General features: G+C 48.6%; 1 protein-coding gene across 1 annotated transcript in view; it reads right to left on the bottom strand.

Moving 5' to 3' along the window:
* Positions 1-20,220, bottom strand: part of LOC140387466 (uncharacterized) — a 193,172-nt gene that overhangs the window by 32,756 nt on the left and 140,196 nt on the right. The window contains exons 18-21 of the mRNA XM_072470585.1: positions 12,346-12,422; positions 7,527-7,668; positions 3,477-3,568; positions 1,764-1,880 (exon numbers count right to left, since the gene is read on the bottom strand). Coding sequence (XP_072326686.1) covers positions 1,764-1,880; positions 3,477-3,568; positions 7,527-7,668; positions 12,346-12,422 — 428 coding nt within the window. The remainder of the gene's footprint in view (positions 1-1,763; positions 1,881-3,476; positions 3,569-7,526; positions 7,669-12,345; positions 12,423-20,220) is intronic.

The following is a 20,220-nucleotide window of genomic DNA, read 5'->3' as shown; positions in this document are numbered from 1 at the left end:
ATACTGGCTGTGGGCAGCACGGTAGCATAGTGGCTAGCACAATGGTTTCATAGTGCCAGGGTCTCAGGTTCAATTCCCAGCTTGGGTCACTGGCTGTGTGGAGTTTTCACGTTCTCCCCGTGTCTGCGTGGATTTCCTCCGGGTGCTCCGGTTTCCTCCCACAGTCCAAAGATGTGCAGGGGTAGGTGGATTGGCCATGATAAATTGCCCTTGGTGTCCAAACAAATAAGGTAAGGTGGGGTTACGGAGATAGGAGGAAGTGTGGGGATAAGGTGGGGGTGTGGGCTTAGGTGGGGTGCTCTTTCCAAGGCCCGGTGCAGACTCGATGGGCCGAATGTCCTCCTTCTGCACGGTAAATTCTGTGAATCTTGTGGGTCAGCAGTTCGTGGGTTCAAGTCACAGTCCCCCCATTTACACACATAATCTCAGCTTTTCCTTCAGTTCAGTGCCGGAGTTGATATACTTTGGATGGATTATCAACTTGAAGTCCCATCTGCCTGTGAAAGATTCCATGGGCTGAATTTTGCGCCGTCGGGATTCTCCGTTTTGCTGGCAGCCCGGGGGTTTCCCGACAGCGTGGGGCTGCCCCACAATGGGAGGCCACATTGACCAGCCGCGTAACGGAGAATCTCGACGGCGTGCCTCACTGGAAATCAAGTGTGGTGGGATGGAGAAACCTGGCCTAGGGGCGGGATTCTCCGATTTTGAGGTTATGTCCGGAGCATGTGTCGAGTCTTATGACCAAAATGTCGGCGCCGCTCCCACACCGATGCTCTGCCCGGTGGGGGTTGGCAGCCGTGCCAAGTAAAGCCATTACCTGCAGATGCGGATGGAGAATTGCCGGGTCCATGGCCGTATATGCACATGGCGGTGACCTGTAGCGGTCGTGCTGTACAACATGGCGCTGGCCGTGCGCAGACTCGCCCTGCCGTGCCCCCCCCCCCCCGTAATCCCGCTCGCCACCCCCGGACCACCCACCACCAGTTCCCCCAGCCCTCGCCGTAGCCCTCCTGCCAGCGGAACGGCTCCCCCCCCTCCCTCCCCCCCAACTCTGGCGGCGCTGGACACAGTTTGCAGCCGTCATGCGAGGTCCATGTAAACTGTGATCACACGTGTCCCACGCCGTCAGGAAGTCGGCCCTTCGGGGGCGGAGCATCGGGGGGGGGGGGGCCTCAGGTGACATCAGGTGTACTTGCTGGGTGCATGACCTGCTCTCTGCCATCGCGCCTGGAGGGAAAACTCCATGGTTTCTCTTTAAAGGCTTGTCGCGGCCGGCATTCTCAATTTAAAAGCTGGTCGCAGCCAATGGGCGCTTCTCCTGCGATCGGAAACGCCGGGATCAATGGTTCCGCAATCCACCCACAAGGTCGTGATCTGCAGTTTGATAAACCCTGCCTTACACTGTTCTTGACTAATGCTGGAAAATGTGCATGCCAAATAAGGGCAGTTAAATATCACTTGGCTCACACTTGAATGTGTTACTAGCTGATTGCCAGCTCCGGGTGAACCACAGTCCAACAATAGTCACGCCATTTGCTCCTTTGGTAATGGCTGCCAAGTTCAATGCCAACTGGGGAGGAAGAGGAGTGCTACAGGTTGGTTTTACTGCATTAAAAGTAACCAGTTATCTGAAAGACTCCCCCTGGCAAGCTTCAAGAGGACCAGTTCCAGTCCAATTTTGCCGTATCTGCACAGGATCTGCACATGGTTCCAATATTAGAGCCATCAAACCCAGGACCTATGACAGTAAGCGATGGTCATACCAGTGCCAGCCGCTGCTGTTCCTCCAAGAGATGCAGGCTAGTATGGCTTTCCTCCTGTGGCTGCGTTCCGCCTTCGACCCTCTGCTTCCCTTTCGCCTCTCTGCCCAACTCAGCATCCTATCGAGGAGAGAAAACAGGAATAATTGCCCATCCGCAATTCTAGATGTTGCATTCGAATTTTTTTGTGATTTAATGTCAGAATCTAAATTCATTACTATCTCCACGCCATTAAGTTGAAGACATAATTGCAAAACGATATACACTGCCTAGCGGACATGACAGCAGCAATGGCAAGAAAGCGACGACTGCGCATGTGCTGGAGTTGAATTCAGCTGTTTTTCTGATTGCTGTGCACTCTCCCGGCCTCCTGGGAAGGCCTGTACTGCGCACAAAGCAGGAAACAGCACAGCCTGCTTACTGACAGGAAAATAAGAGCTAGGTCCTTCATAGGTCGGTGATTTGTTAGATGGTACTGGAATGAATTGACAACAGAAAGCTGTCATTGATGGAAAGGAAGCTGACATCTTTATCTGCACTTGGTTACTCCAGTCCTACCCTTGGTGATTGGCTCATGGTGCCCTCTGAAGTGAACTGGAAGGCACTCAGTCTTATTGCTGAGAAACAAGAATGCAGCCCTCATTCTGTACCTGAGCTGCTGGGGAACACTTCGAGCTTATTAAATTGATGCATGATCAATAACTACTAAAACGATGTTGTAGTACAACTGAAGGCTTTAATAAGCTAGAAGTGTTCCCCAGCAGCTCAGGTACAGAATGAGGGCTGCTGGGACGGCACAGGTTCTTATACCCCGCCTATCGGGGTGGAGCTACCATACTCTACAGCCAATGGTAAAACCCCTAGGTTTAACCAATGGCACTTCAGCCTCTCAGGTACCATAATACCTGATAATACCACACACATCACAAGCTTCCATGAACATTGATATGATCCTTTGATTTAGGAATGTTATTTGATGGATAAATATTAATTGGGGAGAAGTGAGAATTCCCCAGTCCTTCTTTGAATGATGTCATGGGATCTTTATTACCTCTCTGAAAGGGCCTTGGTTTATTGTCCAATGGGAAAGACTGCACCTCTGACAATGAAGCACTCTCTCAGCACTGCACAAAATCCGTTGTCCACATTCCGAGAACCAGGAGTTAAAACTTAATTTGCTGCCGGTGGTTGAGTTGCCTCTGGAGGGAGCACCAACTGAGGAGGTTCTCCTTTCCCCCTCCTGTATCAGCATTGCCGACATCAGTGCTGCCGGCGGAGATGGCACAGCAAAGCGGCCAAGAGCCCTCTTTGGAGCACACAATATCGCAGGCTGGCAAACATCTATCCCATTGCGTCATAGGCTTGTTAACAAACTATTCATGCATCGCAAGTTCTGATCTGTGGCTCGATTGAATGAGAGCCATCACTGAGATTGCAGCTGACTGGATAATTATGTTTTGAACAGATAGAACAGAGCTATTCACATGGCTATCAGAGGCCTTTTAAAAATAACATCCCTTTAACTAAAGAGGATTAAAATACACTTTGCTTAATTAATATTCCATTAAGGCTTCATACATATGCAAATTTCATTCAATTAAATCACAATTAAAGTGTAATTCTGTGGCGCGCTTTAAAAGAGGGGCTCGTTTTCTTTGACCTGACGCTAATTAAATTGGACTGATCAGAAGATGATGAGGCTGGAAATGACCAAACCTTGTTCTTTGAAAGAGGTGATGTGGGGAGAGCAGGATGGCGACAGTGCTTGGAGCTTTTCACAGCAGAGGCTTCTGAGTTCATCCAGGTAGCTAGGCAAGGGAAAATACTGTTAAAGAACAGAAGGTTAAGGTGAGATTTATTAAGATGATTATATCAGAGTTTTTGATTGAGTAGATAAGGAGAAACTATTGCCACTGGCGGGAGGGACTCGAATTTGCAATAATCAGCATAAGGACCAGAGGGAAGCTGAGAAGATGTTTTGTTGTGCAGTGAGTTCTTATCTGGATGTATTGCTTGTCAGGATGGATGAAGCAGATTCAACAGTAACACAGGGCAGCACGGTAGCACAGTGGTTAGCACTGTTGCTTCACCGCGCCAGGGATCCGGGGTTCGATTTGTGGCTTGGGTCACTATCTGTGCGGAGTCTGTATAGAACATAGAACATACAGTACAGAAGGAGGCCATTCGGCCCATCGAGTCTGCACCGACCCACCTAAGCCCTCACTTCCGCCCCATCCCCATAACCCAATAACCCCCCACTAACCCCTTTTGGTCACTAAGGGCAATTTATCATGGCCAATCCGACTAACCTGCACGTCTTTGGACAGTGGGAGGAAACCGGAGCACCCGGAGGAAGCCCACGCAGACACGGGGAGGACGTGCAGACTCCGCACAGACAGTGACCCAGCAGGGAATCGAACCTGGGACCCTGGAGCTGTGAAGCCACAGTGCTATCCACTTGTGCTATCGTGCTGCCCTGTGTTCTCCCAGTGTCTGCGTGGGTTTCCTCCGCGTGCTCCGGTTTCCTCCCACAGGTCCCCAAAGACGGGCTTGTTAGCTGAATTGGACATTCTGAATTCTCCCTCTGTGTACCCGAACAGGCGCCGGAGTGTGGCGACTAGGGAATTTTCACAGCACCTTCATTGCGGTGTTAAGGTAAGCCTAAGACACTAATTTAGAGTGCCCAATTCATTTTTTCCAATTAAAGGGCAATTTAGTGTGGCCAATCCACCTACCCTGTACATTTTTGGGTTGTGGGGGCGAAACCCATGCAAACACGGAGAGAATGTGCAAACTCCACACGGACAGTGATCCAGAGCCGGGATCGAACTTGGGACCTCGGCGCCATGAGACAGCCGTGCTAACCACTGTGCCACCGTGCTGTCCTATAAAGATTACTATTAGAATGGGATATATATGGAGAAACAGCAGGGGGTTGGATCTAATGAATAGCTCTTTCAAAGCGGCCAGCACAGGCGCAATAGGCCGAAAGGCCTCCTGAACTGCTAGATGATTCTGCACCAGCGTTATTACAACAATCAGATTGAATTCTGATATTTCATCTGTAGCTGAAGGGGGTTAATTGGAACTGATGCCTTGATAATGTGTGGAATAAATGAAGGGAAAAACATTTCTACATTCTGGATTCCATTTTCGAGGTTTCCAGATACCCATTCAGAAAGCAGATTGCATCAGGGCCACTTTACAGAACTTTAGTCCAGACCAAAGAAAGTAAATTCATTCTGAACCTTGAGTGGCAGGATCAACAATATTACTGCACCTTCCAAGTTACCTCCTATGTGTGATTACTGAACCAACAGTATTGTGTGTATAGGGTCCTTGTCCCAGCTTTCCTGGGTGATATTCTTAATCAAAAGTTACGAACTGAAATTCTGAAGGAGTGAGATTTAAACAGAGATCTCGGTAGTAATTAGCATATGAGAGTAATTTGGATTCTTAATTGGACTCAGGGGTTTGTTGCTGTTATATATTGACTATGGAATCTGCAAGGAGGTTGGGCTAGCGAGAAGGAGTACTATCTGATGTAGCATTACGTTATATAGAGCAGGAAACCCCAGGCCCAGTCCCCATTTGGTACTGAATCTAATCTCTCGTGGGTCACTCCATTGCCCTCACTTCTCCTGGGCTAGAGTTGACCTTAAATACCAGGGTTCAGTCTAGAGGTTACTAATTATTCTTTCTGCATATTTATACACAGCTCATTAATCACACTTGATGCAGCTAAAACCAGAAGTTATTCCTCTGTAATTTTCCTCCCTCATTAAGAAGTGGTGCCGTCACCCAGGACAGGAAAGGTATTTTTTGAAAGCATCTTACACCAGCTAAATTAAATGTTCATTTTTCTTCCTGCTATACGTTAATAAGTATAGACACCTCTCACCTAAAAAGTTTACCACGAACCTGGTGGTGGCGGCAACACTGAATATCTGGGGACAATGGAGGCGACAGAGAGGGGTGCGGGGAGCCATGGTGGGGTCCCCTATCAGGAACAACCATAGGTTCGCCCCAGGAAGAATGGATGGAGCATTTCAGAGCTGGTACCAGTTGGGAATTAGGAAGGTGGGAGATTTATTTATAGATGGGACTTTTGCGAGCTTGGGAGCATTGGAGGAAAAGTATAAGTTGCCCCGGGGAAATTTCTTGCGATATATGCAGGTGAGGGCGTTTACTAGACAACTGGTGAGGGAATTTCTGTTGCTCCCGACACAGGGGATACAGGACAGGGTGCTTTCAGGGGTGTGGGTCGGAGAGGGCAAGGTGTCAGAGATTTATAGAGAGATGAGGGAAGAGGGGGAGGAGTCGGTGGGCGAACTAAAAGGAAAGTGGGAAGAAGAATTAGGGGAGGAGATAGAGGAGGGTATGTGGGCTGATGCCCTAAGCAGGGTAAATTCCTCTTCCTCATGCGCCAGGCTTTGCCTGATTCAATTTAAGGTGCTACATAGAGCACACATAACAGGAGCAAGATTGAGCAGGTTCTTTGGAGTGGAGGACAAATGTGGGAGGTGTGGCGGGAGCCCGGCAAATCACGCACATATGTTTTGGGCGTGCCCGGCACTGGAAGGGTATTGGAAGGGAGTGACGGGAGTGATTTCGCAGGTGGTGAAGGCCCGGGTCAAACCAGGCTGGGGGTTAGCGTTATTTGGAGTTGCGGAAGAGCCGGGAGTGCAGGAGGCGAAAGAGGCCGATGTCGTGGCCTTTGCGTCCCTAGTAGCCCGGCGCAGGATCCTACTCATGTGGAAGGAGGCGAAACCCCCCGGACTGGAGGCCTACGATATGGCGGGGTTCATTAAACTGGAGCAGATAAAGTTTGCCCTGAGAGGATCGGCTCAAGGGTTCACCAGGCGGTGGCAGCCATTTGTCGACTACCTAGGGGAACGTTAGAGGGAAGACAGATGACCAGCAGCAGCAACCCAAGGGGAGGGGGGGGGGGGGGTGTTTAGTTTAGTTTAGGTCAATAGACAATGGGGTTTTGTTACCTGTGTATTGTTAAAAATTTCTGTTTTGTTATTGTTTCGTTTGCTTTGTAAGAGGGAAAAATTGTTGTTTGGAAAAAATTTTCAATAAAATATATTTAAAAAAAAATAAGTATAGACACCAACCATTGAAGAAACACTCCTCGACTAAATAATTCTGAGAGGAACTCATTGTCCTTAAAGGCTTCATAGAATCATAGTATTTACAGTGCAGAAGGAAGCCATTCGGCCCATCGAGTCTGCACCGGTCCTTGGAAAGAGCACCTTATCTAAGCCCACAGCTCCACCCTATCCCTGTAACCCAGTAACCCCACCCAACCTTTTCTTTGGACACTAAGGACAATTTAGCATGGCGAATCCACCTAACCTGCGCATCTTTGGACTGTGGGAGGAAACCGGAGCACCCGGAGGAAACCTACGCAGGCACGGGGAGAACGTGAAGACTCCGTACAGACAGTGACCCAAGCCAGGAATCAAACCTGGGACCCTGGAGCTGTGAAGCAACTGTGCTAACCACGGTGCTACCATGCTGCCCATAAAGCACCATTGTCAAAAACAGTGTTATGTCTTTTGAATGTTATCAAAGGCAGGCCCTTCAAGACCAACAGCAACAAATCAACATGGTTAAAATTAAGATACTTGTCCGTAATGGCAAGTTTGATCAAGTGTGGCTGCAGATCTCAACGAACTTAGATTCTTATGTCTCAATGTGCAAGATCCAACTTCAAACCTTGTTTATTCAATCGCACAATAATTTTCATCAACACCACACCTCTATTCTTTGTGTGCCCTCTGCCCAATCGTAGTCTATTAAGTGACCTCTGGTTTCCAGGTCCTGGAGTTTTCAGAATTCCCGACTTCCATGGAGAATTAGAGACATTTCCATCAAGACCCCGGACAGGATTGGTGGAGCTCTGTGTACAGATAGAAAGACAACTTGTTGTGGACAGATAAACCCAAAACCCAAACACAATGACATGAATTCTGTACATTATTAGTTTGTGGCAGATATTGTAGCCGCTGCGGTCCAAACTCAGTAAGATGTTTGTGGGAGCTTTCCCTGATCTATTACATGCCCCTTTCAGGCCTCAGTGCCTTTATCCTAATCACAGTCCAGACAGTCTGTGTCATTATTCCAGTTATTAACTGGAAGTTTGAGTTTATTTTTTAATTTATATTTACGGGATGTGGGCTTTACTGGCTAGACCAGCATTTTCGCCCATCCCTAATTGCCCTTGAGAAGATAGTGGTGAGCTGCCTCCTTGAATCGCTGCAGTCCACGTGGTGTTGGTATACCCGCAGTGCCATAAGGGGAGGGAGTGCCAGGATTTTGCCCCAGCGACAGTGAAGGAACGGCGATATATATCCAAATCAAGATGGTGAGTGGCTTCCAGGTGGTGGGGTTCCCATGTATCTACTGCCCTTGTCCTTCGAGATGGCAGCGGTCGTGGTTTTGAGGGTGCTGACTAAGAATGCTTGGTGAGTGCATCTGTGGATGGTTCACACTGCTGCTACTGTGCATCAGTGGTGAATGGTTGTGGATGGTGCTGAGTTTCTTGAGTGTTGTTGGCCCAGTTCAGCTTCTGGTCAATAGTAATCCCCAGGATGTTGAGTGTTTGATTTTTAAACATTATCGGCCTCTATCGTCACAGTTATGAAGGCCTGCCTCACAAACACGCACTCACGGAATGGAATGACATTCAGTGGAAAGACATATTGGAAAATCAGGAGTATATAATTTCCTCGCAATTCCATTCCAGACACAATGAATGGTTATGATCTATAATGTTGTACGTGAACGTGTGTTGGGGCATATTCAATCGTGGTTTTCAAAGAGAATTGCCAAAGAACTGGAAGGGAAAATTATTTGCAGGACTACAGGGAAAGAGTCTGCAATTGGACCAGCTAAATTGCTCTGGCAGAAATCTGGAATGGAAGAGATGGGCCAAATGGCCTCCTTTTGTGCTGTACTCATTCCATGGTGCTAAGATTCTCACACGTGCTCCCTGTAGGTTAGGCTCCCTGTCATAAAACCAGTCATTTCATCTCCAATCCTGGTGTAGCAGAAGTCCAGCAACCTTTATCATATAAGTAGAAACATTCTGTTAGAGCAATTCAGCCGGTTCTCGGGTTATAAATTGAATCTGGGAAGAGCGAGGTTTTTCCGATCCCGATGAGGGGGCAGGAGAAGAGGTTGGGGGAGTTGCCATTTAGGGTGGTGGGGGGGGGGGGGGGGGAAACTTTCGGTACTTGGGCATTCAGGTGGCGTGGGGGTGGAGTAGCTGCCCAAGCTGAATTTGGCCCAGTTGGTGGAACAGATGAAGAGGAATTTTAGGAGTGGGATGTGCTCCCGCTGTCACTGGCGGGACGGATGCGAACGGTGAAGATGACGGTCCTCCCGAGGTTCTTATTTGTGTTCCAGACCCTCCCAATTTTATTCCCAAGGCTTTTTTTAGGAGGATATTTCAGGATTTGTTTGAACGGTGTTATGGGCCAGGGGTTAGAGAACCCCAAAATGCATCATGGAGTTCACCTGACCCACAACTTTTAATAGATTGTGGTATGGGGAGCACACGGCCCACTCTACAGGTGTGGTAGAGCAGAAATGGAAAAGTACCTTTTAAAGCAAAACAATGTTTATTCTATGAACTCAAGTTAACCTTTTTAAAACATAGTGAACATCTTAGCAACCATTAATTCAAATACAACCCCCAAAGAATACAACACTAAGCCATCCTTTAAGCTTTCCTTTAAAATCCATATGACTTTAAAATTTTTTTTAACAGAAGCACATCAGGTGAAAGTCACTAATGAAAACATTTATAATTCTGAATTCACCAAATGATCATGAGATAGTTTTTTAATGGCAGAGAGAACAGCAGTACACCTGCTTGGTCTGGCTTCAGCTGCAACACTGAAAACGAAACTAAAATGCACCCTGCAGCAAACAGCCTAAAACAAAAGTAAAAAGCTGACAGACAGACCAGCTCCCCACACTCTCTGACATCACTGCAGTGATAAACACCCATTTCTTAAAGGTACTCTCACTACAGATATTTATATACACACCCATTTATAAACACCCATTTCGTAAAGGTACTCTCACATGACAATGGGTAAAGCCCCGCGGGTGAATAAGGTGCTGCTGGAGCGGGGTCGAAGGGGGGGGGGGGGGGCGGGTTTGGCTCTCCCGAACTTCATGAATTATTACTGGGCGGCAAACATAGCGATGGCCAGGAAGTGGGTCGTGGCAGAGGGGTCGGTATGGTAGTGGTAGGAGGCAGCCTCATGCAAAGACACGAGTTTGACGGCACTGATAACGGCGCCTCTGCCGTTCTCGCTGGCCAGGTACTCCACAAGCCCGGTGGTGGTGGCGGCCCTCAGGATGTGGGGACAGTGGCAGCAGCACCTGGGGCTGGAGGGGGCCTGGGTTTGGGCACCGATTTATGGAAATCACCGGTTTGTCCGGGGGGGCGGGGGGGGGGGGGGGGACGACGCTGGATGGGGGGGGGGGTGTTTCAGGGGTGGCAACAGGCGGTGATCGAGGCGGCTTTCCGAGCTTGGAGGAGGAATTTGAGCTGCCCGTCAGGAATGGGTTCTGGCATTTGCAGGTGAGGGACTTTGTTCGGAGGCAGGTATCGTCCTTTCCTCACCTGTCGCCCCAGGAGTTACAGGATAAGGCGGTATCAAGAACAGGGGTAGGGGAAGGGAAGATGTCAAAAATATATAAGGAACTGATAGACTGGGAGGGAGCCCCGATAGGGGTAGTGAAGCGCAAGTGGGAGGAAGAGTTGGGTAGGGAAGAGTTTGGAGGTTGGGTTGTGGGAGGATACCCTGAGGAGAGTTAATGCATCCTCGTTGTGCGCTAGGCTTAGTCTTATCCATTTCAAGGTGGTCCACAGTGCACATATAACTGTGGCCCGTATGAGAGGTTTTTTGAAGGGGTGGAGATAGTTGTGGGCGGTGCGCGGGTGGGCCCGTGAATCACGCCCACATGTGATGAATGTATCCAAAGTTTGGGGGATTCTGGCAGGGGGTTGCCGATGTTATGTCGGAGATACTGAAAGTGAAGGTGGCCCCGAGTCCAGAGCTGGCGATCTTTGGAGTGTCAGAAGACCCGGGAGTCAAGGAGGCGAGGTGTCTTGGCCTTTGCCTCCCTGATAGCCCGGAGACAAATATTATTAGAATGGAGATATTAGGGACCCCCGAAACCGGAGGTGTGGTTGAGTGACCTGGTGGAGTTTCTCAGGCCAGGGATGATAAAGGTCCCCTTGAGAGGGTCTGTGGAGGGGTTTGCCCGGAGATGGCTGCCATTTATCGAACTTCTTCGAGAAAAGTTATGATGTCAGAGAGATCTGGGAGTTCAGGTCCATTGTACCCTGAAGGTGGCAACGCAACTTGATAGAGTGGTCAAGAAGGCATACAGCATGCCTGCCTTCATCGGACGGGGTATTGAGCACAAGAGTCGGCAGGTCATGTTACAGTTGTATAGGACTTTGGTTAGGCCACATTTGGAATACTGCGTGCAGTTCTGGTCGCCACATTACCAGAAGGATGTGGATGCTTTAGAGAGGGTGCAGAGGAGGTTCACCAGGATGTTGTCTGGTATGGAGGGTGCTAGCTATGAAGAAAGGTTGAGTAGATTAGGGTTGTTTTCGTTGGAAAGACGGAGGTTGAGGGAGGACCTGATTGAGGTCTACAAAATTATGAGAGTTATGGACAGGGTGGATAGCAACAAGCTTTTTCCAAGAGTGGGGGTGTCAATTACAAGGGGTCACGATTTCAAGGTGAGAGGGGGAAAGTTTAAGGGAGATGTGCGTGGAGAGTTCTTTACGCAGAGGGTGGTGGGTGCCTGGAACGCTTTGCCAGCGGAGGTGGTAGAGGCGGGCACGATAGCATCATTCAAGATGCATCTAGACAGGTATATGAACGGGCAGGGAACAGAGGGAAGTAGATCCTTGGAAAATAGAAGACAGGTTTAGATAAAGGATCTGAATCGGTGCAGGCTGGGAGGGGCCGAAGGGCCTGTTCCCGTGCTGTAATTTTCTTTGTTCTTTTTTTTGTTCTTTGTCAGCAGTTGGGGGAGAGGTGGGGGTGGGGGGTTAAAATGGGGAGGCAGGGAAGTTGGGAAATTGGGGGGGGGGGGGGGGATTGGGATATTTTCTTGAGTTGGTTATTTGCAGCCCATTGGATTTGACTTGCTATTATGTTTGTTGTGTTAATATATAAATGCCTCAATAAAATATTTTTCAAGAAAAAAGAAAAATAACATTCACTCTTGCGTGCAAACGTGTGCATGCATGTGGGTGTCCTCATGTTTTGTCACCCACAGGCAAATGTAGCACCCTCTGAGCAGCGTTGTCCATAAACTGCCACAATTGCACACCACATGCCGAACGCTGCGATATAGACTGCATACAGTAAATATTTTGAAACATTCAACATGAAATGTAATTTGAAAAACTTTTACCACAGCTGCACAATGGAAAGCTTTTTTTTAAACTTCCAAAGCATATCAACAATGCTACTTGCAAATGTGACCTGTGCTAAGAGGCAGGCATTAGGAATTATTTTGGATTCTAGTTACATACCCGGGGAGAGAGAGGGCCCATGTTCATTTCAGTCCGATAATGTCTCCGCTGGCTTGTGGACACTACAAATTCTTGTGCTGAACACAATAATTGAAACACAGACAAGTTTTAACAAGCTCTTTTTAACAAGCTCTTCCATCTGTTTTGCAGTGAACTGAATGGACTCATTTGACAACTGCAGGTTACATACAGCAATAACAAATAGCGTGTCACAGAATTCAGCCTCTTTCTACTTGCTGTTCAAAAAGTGGAGCAATCCTTTCTCCGGCACAGAGGTGAAACACATTGCCCTCGAAACATTTGGTGGATGTCAGACTGTACATTCAAAGCATAGACAGCATCTATATCACACTCATATTACGATCCCGGACTAGACCTCAACAGTTGCTAGGATACCGGAAAGAAACCCCAATATTTCATTTAATTTGTAAGACTGTGAGGAAAGTATACTTCAATCCAGCAGTGATTCTACACTCAAATAGTGATATGGTGTATTTAAACAAACTTTATTATTAATACAGAGTTAAAATTAACTTAAACACCATAAAGAAAATAGGTTATAATTACCAGTTAAACATTGTTTAATAATGGAATGAAACACTATATTCTAACTGCTACATTTGATCTCAACTCAAGCAAAACCCATCTCAGGTCAAAATCCACTTTTAAATACTGTTAGCAAGCCCAGGACTACTTGCTGTAAAGAGATGCTTTGGATAAACTCATTTCAGAGAGAGAGATCCTTCAGGAACCAGCATGCAAATTCTTGCCTGCGTCAACTACTGTTTAATCTGCCAGCCATTTCAGAAACTGTTGTTTTGGTACACAGGCAAAATCTTTTTAACTAAACTACTTTGAGAGAAACTGTTGATCTGTTCACAGACAGATTAAAACTGAACTCTAAAACTCAACCCCTCACTGCTTCAACCCCTTGCTCCTCCCATTAACTACCTCATCTTACTTAAGCTAAACATCATGGGCTGGATTCTCCGTCAGCGTGATCCTCCATTTCGCCGGCAGCGCATTCATGCCCACGGATTTCATGATGGCGTGGGGGTGCCCATAATGGGAAACCCCATTGACCGGCTGGTGGGATGAAGGATCCCGCTGTCGGGGGGGGCGTGCCGCACCAGAAAATGGGTGCGGCGGGACAACAATCCTGCCCAAAGTCTTTTATTATCTATTCCCCAGGGAATCCTCTATATATAAACCAAATTCCATTAGCCCAACTTCAGGGAAACAATGTACATGGCTGGGATGAATGATGATCTCATTTTTACGATGCTTTAATTGCACCTTCATAGCCAAAGAGTGCTTGTCTTGTAAACCAGGATATTTAAAAAAATGACTGCAGCAGTCACACACTAACCCAGGCTTTTAACCCTTACTGCACCAAATACATAAAATACAATATATATCTGAAATTCTCTACATTCATCACACATAAAAATTCAATGGCCTTTAGTTGAGACACTTTGTGAGCATCTGGAAAAACTTGAATTGACTGAATTGCAGTCTCAATAAAAACACAAATTCCAGTGGGTATTGGTTAGTGAGCGTCATGTGAAAAATATCAAAACAACTTACGCTTATGCCCTCATTGTAAGGAGGGAACCAGAAATATCTTTCTTTGCCATTATTTTAATATAGGAAGCAGATAATGCCAGTTTCTGCTACATTACAGATTATAGATATGATGGTGTAATGGCTTACATGGAGCAATTTAATTTCATGTGTAAATCATGGCAAAATTATAAAAATGCACCTCTTATGAATTTTACCCCCTATTTTAAATTGTCTGTCCATGTTCTTCCTGCCAAAATGCATCACCTCACTCTTCTCTGCATTGAACTTCATCTGCCACCGATCTGCCCACTCCACCACCTTGTCCCTTTGAAGTTCTACACTGTCCTCCTCACGGTTTACAATACTCCCGAGTTTTGTGTCGTCCCCAGACTTTGAAATGATCACCTGCACACCAAGATCTCGATCATTTTTTTTTAAATTAAATATTTTATTGAAAATTTTTGGTCAACCAACACAGTACATTGTGCATCCTTCACACAATATTATAACAACACAAATAACAATGACCTATTTTATAAACAAAAAAAAAAAAATGAATAAATAATAAGTAACAAAAATGAAAACTAGCCCTAATTGGCAACTGCCTTGTCACAAATAACACTCTCCAAAAATATAATTTAACAGTCCAATATATAATTATCTGTAGCAACGACCTATACATACTATACAGTATATATTAACAACCCTGAGAGTCCTTCTGGTTCCTCCTCCCCCCCCCCCGTCTCATGGGCTGCTGCTGCTGCCTTCTTTTTTCCATTCCGTCTATCTTTCTGCGAGGTATTCGATGAACGGTTGCCACCGCCTGGTGAACCCTTGAGCCGACCCCCTTAGGACGAACTTAATCCGCTCTAGCTTTATAAACCCCGCCATGTCATTTATCCAGGTCTCCACCCCCGGGGGCTTGGCTTCTTTCCACATTAGCAATATCCTGCGCCGGGCTACTAGGGACGCAAAGGCCAAAACATCGGCCTCTCTCGCCTCCTGCACTCCCGGCTCTTGTGCAACCCCAAATATAGCCAACCCCCAGCTTGGTTCGACCCGGACTCCTACTACTTTTGAAAGCACCTTTGTCACCCCCATCCAAAACCCCTGTAGTGCCGGGCATGACCAAAACATATGGGTATGATTCACTGGGCTTCTCGAGCACCTCGCACACCTATCCTCCACCCCAAAAAATTTACTGAGCCGTGCTCCAGTCATATGCGCCCAGTGTAATACCTTAAACTGAATCAGGCTTAGCCTGGCACACGAGGACGACGAGTTTACCCTGCTTAGGGCATCTGCCCACAGCCCCTCCTCGATCTCCTCCCCCAGCTCTTCTTCCCATTTCCCTTTTAGTTCATCTACCATCGTCTCCCCTTCGTCCCTCATTTCCCTATATATATCTGGCACCTTACCATCCCCCACCCATGTCTTTGAGATCACTCTGTCCTGCACCTCTTGTGTCGGGAGCTGCGGGAATTCCCTCACCTGTTGCCTCGCAAAAGCCCTCAGTTGCATATACCTAAATGCATTCCCTTGGGGCAACCCATATTTCTCGGTCAGCGCTCCCAGACTCGCGAACTTCCCATCCACAAACAGATCTTTCAGTTGCGTTATTCCTGCTATTTGCCACATTCCATATCCCCCATCCATTCCCCCCGGGGCAAACCTATGGTTGTTTCTTATCGGGGACCCCCCCCAAGGCTCCAGTCTTTCCCCTATGCCGTCTCCACTGTCCCCAAATCTTCAGTGTAGCCACCACCACCGGGCTTGTGTAGTTCCTCGGTGAGAACGGCAATGGGGCTGTCACCATAGCCTGTAGGCTAGTCCCCCTACAGGACGCCCTCTCCAATCTCTTCCACGCCGCTCCCTCCTCCTCTCCCATCCACTTACTCACCATTGAAATATTAGCGGCCCAATAATACTCACTTAGGCTCGGTAGTGCCAGCCCCCCCCATCCCTGCTACGCTGTAAGAATCCCTTCCTCACTCTCGGGGTCTTCCCGGCCCACACAAAACCCATGATGCTCTTTTCAATCCTTTTAAAAAAAGCCTTCGTGATCACTACCGGGAGGCACTGAAACACAAAGAGGAATCTCGGGAGGACCACCATCTTAACCGCCTGCACCCTCCCTGCCAGTGACAGGGATACCATATCCCATCTCTTGAAATCCTCCTCCATCTGTTCCACCAACCGCGTTAAATTTAACCTATGCAATGTGCCCCAATTCTTAGCTATCTGGATCCCCAGGTAACGAAAGTCCCTTGTTACCTTCCTCAACGGTAGGTCCTCTATTTCTCTACTCTGCTCCCCTGGATGCACCACAAACAACTCACTTTTCCCCATGTTCAATTTATACCCTGAAAAATCCCCAAACTCCCCAAGTATCCGCATTATTTCTGGCATCCCCTCCGCCGGGTCTGCCACGTATAGTAGCAAATCGTCCGCATACAAAGATACCCGGTGTTCTTCTCCTCCCCTAAGTACTCCCCTCCACTTCTTGGAACCCCTCAACGCTATCGCCAGGAGCTCAATCGCCAGTGCAAACAATTATGGGGACAGAGGGCATCCCTGCCTTGTCCCTCTATGGAGCTGAAAATATGCAGATCCCCGTCCATTCGTGACCACGCTTGCCACTGGGGCCCTATACAACAGCTGCACCCATCTAACATACCCCTCTCCAAAACCAAATCTCCTCAACACCTCCCACAAATAATCCCACTCCACTCTATCAAATGCTTTCTCGGCATCCATCGCCACTACTATCTCCGTTTCTCCCTCTGGTGGGGCCATCATCATTACCCCTAACAACCTCCGTATATTCGTGTTCAGCTGTCTCCCCTTCACAAACCCAGTTTGGTCCTCGTGGACCACCCCCGGGACACATTCCTCTATTCTCATTGCCATTACCTTGGCCAGGATCTTGGCATCTACATTTAGGAGGGAAATAGGTCTATAGGACCCGCATTGTAGCGGGTCCTTTTCCTTCTTTAAGAGAAGCGATATCGTTGCTTCAGACATAGTCGGGGGCAGTTGTCCCCTTTCCTTTGCCTCATTAAAGGTCCTCGTCAGTACTGGGGCGAGCAAGTCCACATATTTTCTATAGAATTCGACTGGGAATCCATCCGGTCCCGGGGCCTTTCCCGCCTGCATGCTCCTAATTCCTTTCACCACTTCTTCTACCTCGATCTGTGCTCCCAGTCCCACCCTTTCCTGCTCTTCCACCGTGGGAAATTCCAGCCGATCCAAGAAGCCCATCATTCTCTCCCTCCCATCCGGGGGTTGAGCTTCATATAATTTTTTATAAAATGTCTTGAACACTCCATTCACTCTCTCCGCTCCCCGCTCCATCTCTCCTTCCTCATCCCTCACTCCCCCTATTTCCCTCGTTGCTCCCCTTTTCCTCAATTGGTGTGCCAGCAACCTGCTCGCCTTCTCCCCATATTCGTACTGTACACCCTGTGCCTTCCTCCATTGTGCCTCTGCAGTGCCCGTAGTCAGCAAGTCAAATTCTACATGTAGCCTTTGCCTTTCCCTGTACAGTCCCTCCTCCCGTGCTTCCGCATATTGTCTGTCAACCCTCAAAAGTTCTTACAGCAACCGCTCCCGTTCCTTACTCTCCTGCTTCCCTTTATGTGCCCTTATTGATATCAGCTCCCCTCTAACCACCGCCTTCAACGCCTCCCAGACCACTCCCACCTGGACCTCCCCATTATCATTGAGTTCCAAGTACTTTTCAATGCACCCCCTCACCCTTAGACACACCCCCTCATCTGCCATTAGTCCCATGGCCATTCTCCAGGGTGGGCGCCCTCCTGTTTCCTCCCCTATCTCCAAGTCCACCCAGTGTGGAGCGAGATCCGAAATGGCTATAGCCGTATACTCCGTTCCCCTCACCTTCGGGATCAATGCCCTACCCAGCACAAAAAAGTCTATTCGCGAGTAGACTTTATGGACATAGGAGAAAAACGAGAACTCCTTACTCCTAGGTCTGCTAAATCTCCACGGGTCTACACCTCCCATCTGCTCCATAAAATCTTTAAGTACCTTGGCTGCTGCCGGCCTCCTTCCAGTCCTGGACTTCGACCTATCCAGCCCTGGTTCCAACACCGTATTAAAATCTCCCCCCATTATCAGCTTTCCCATCTCTAGGTCCGGAATGCGTCCTAGCATCCGCCTCATAAAATTGGCATCATCCCAGTTCGGGGCATATACGTTTACCAAAACCACCGTCTCCCCCTGTAGTTTGCCACTCACCATCACGTATCTGCCCCCGTTATCCGCCACTATAGTCTTTGCCTCAAACATTACCCGCTTCCCCACTAATATAGCCACCCCCCTGTTTTTCGCATCTAGCCCCGAATGGAACACCTGCCCCACCCATCCTTTGCGTAGCCTAACCTGGTCTATCAGTTTCAGGTGCGTTTCCTGTAACATAACCACATCTGCCTTAAGTTTCTTAAGGTGTGCGAGTACCCGTGCCCTCTTTATTGGCCCGTTCAGCCCTCTCACGTTCCACGTGATCAGCCGAGTTGGGGGGCTTCCTACCCCCCCCCCCCTTGTCGATTAGCCATCACCTTTTTCCAGCTCCTCACCCGGTTCCCACGCAGCTGTATCTCCCCCAGGCGGTGCCCCCCCGCCCATCCCCCCCCATACCAGCTCCCCCCTCTCCCCAGCAGCAGCAACCCAGTTATTCCCCCCTCCCACCCCCCCCGCTAGATCCCCCGCTAGCATAATTACTCCCCCCATGTTGCTCCCAGAAGTCAGCAAACTCTGGCCGACCTCGGCTTCCCCCCGTGACCTCGGCTCGCACCGTGCGACGCCCCCTCCTTCCTGCTTCTCTATTCCCGCCATGATTATCATAGCGCGGGAACCAAACCCGCGCTTCTCCCTTGGCCCCGCCCCCAATGGCCAACGCCCCATCTCCTCCACCTCCCCTCCTCCCCCCATCACCACCTGTGGGAGAGAGAAAAGTTACCACATCACAGGATTAGTACATAAAACTCCTCTTTCCCCCCTTTTTAACCCCCCTCTTTGCCCCCCACATTCGCCCCACCACTTTGTTCAAACATTCTTTTTAATAACCCACTCATTCCAGTTTTTCTTCCACAATAAAAGTCCACGCTTCATCTGCCGTCTCAAAGTAGTGGTGCCTCCCTTGATATGTGACCCACAGTCTTGCCGGTTGCAGCATTCCAAATTTTATCTTCTTTTTGTGAAGCACCACCTTGGCCCGATTAAAGCTCGCCCTCCTTCTCGCCACCTCCGCACTCCAGTCTTGATAAACGCGGATCACCGCGTTCTCCCATTTACTGCTCCGAGTTTTCTTCGCCCATCTAAGGACCATTTCTCGAGCCTTAAAACGGAGGAATCTCACCACTATGGCTCTGGGAATTTCTCCTGCTCTCGGTCCTCGCGCCATCACTCGGTATGCTCCCTCCACCTCCAACGGACCCGCCGGGGCCTCCGCTCCCATTAACGAGTGCAGCATCGTGCTCACATATGCCCCGACGTCCGCTCCCTCCACACCTTCAGGAAGACCAAGAATCCTCAGGTTGTTCCTCCTTGCGTTGTTTTCCAGTGCCTCCAACCTCTCCACACATCGTTTCTGATGTGCCTCCTGCGTCTCCGTCTTCACCACCAGGCCCTGTATGTCGTCCTCATTCTCGGCTGCCTTTGCCTTCACGACCCGAAGCTCCCGCTCCTGGGTCTTTTGTTCCTCCTTTAGCCCTTCGATCGCCTGTAGTATCGGGGCCAACAGCTCTTTCTTCATTTCCTTTTTGATCTCTTCCACACAGCATTTCAAGAACTCTTGTTGTTCAGGGCCCCATGTTAAACTGCCACCTTCCGACGCCATCTTGGTTTTTGCTTGCCTTCCTTGCTGCTGTTCTAAAGGATCCACTGCAATCCGGCCACTTTCTCCTCCTTTTTCCATCCGCATCCAGGGGGGATTCCCTTCTGGTTTACCGCACAGTGTTTTTAGCCGTCAAAATTGCCGTTGGGGCTCCTATCAAGAGCCCAAAAGTCTGTTTCACCGGGAGCTGCCGAAACGTGCGACTCAGCTGGTCATCGCCGCACCCGGAAGTAAGATCTCGATCATTAACATAAATCAGGAGAAGCAAGGGTCCCAACACGGACCCCTGGGGCAAACCTTCCTCCAGCCTGAAAAATATCCATTGATCATTCCTCTCTGCTTCCTATTATTCAGCCAATTTTGTACCCACATTGCTACTGTCCCTTTATCATAGATTATCATAGATTATCTTAGAATTTACTGTGCAGAAGGAGACCATTCGGCCCATCGAG

The sequence above is a fragment of the Scyliorhinus torazame genome, chromosome 12, assembly GCF_047496885.1.
Source record: "Scyliorhinus torazame isolate Kashiwa2021f chromosome 12, sScyTor2.1, whole genome shotgun sequence".
Classification (NCBI taxonomy): domain Eukaryota; kingdom Metazoa; phylum Chordata; class Chondrichthyes; order Carcharhiniformes; family Scyliorhinidae; genus Scyliorhinus; species Scyliorhinus torazame.
Note: the sequence above shows the minus strand (reverse complement) of the source record. Positions and strands in the feature narration are given on the sequence as shown.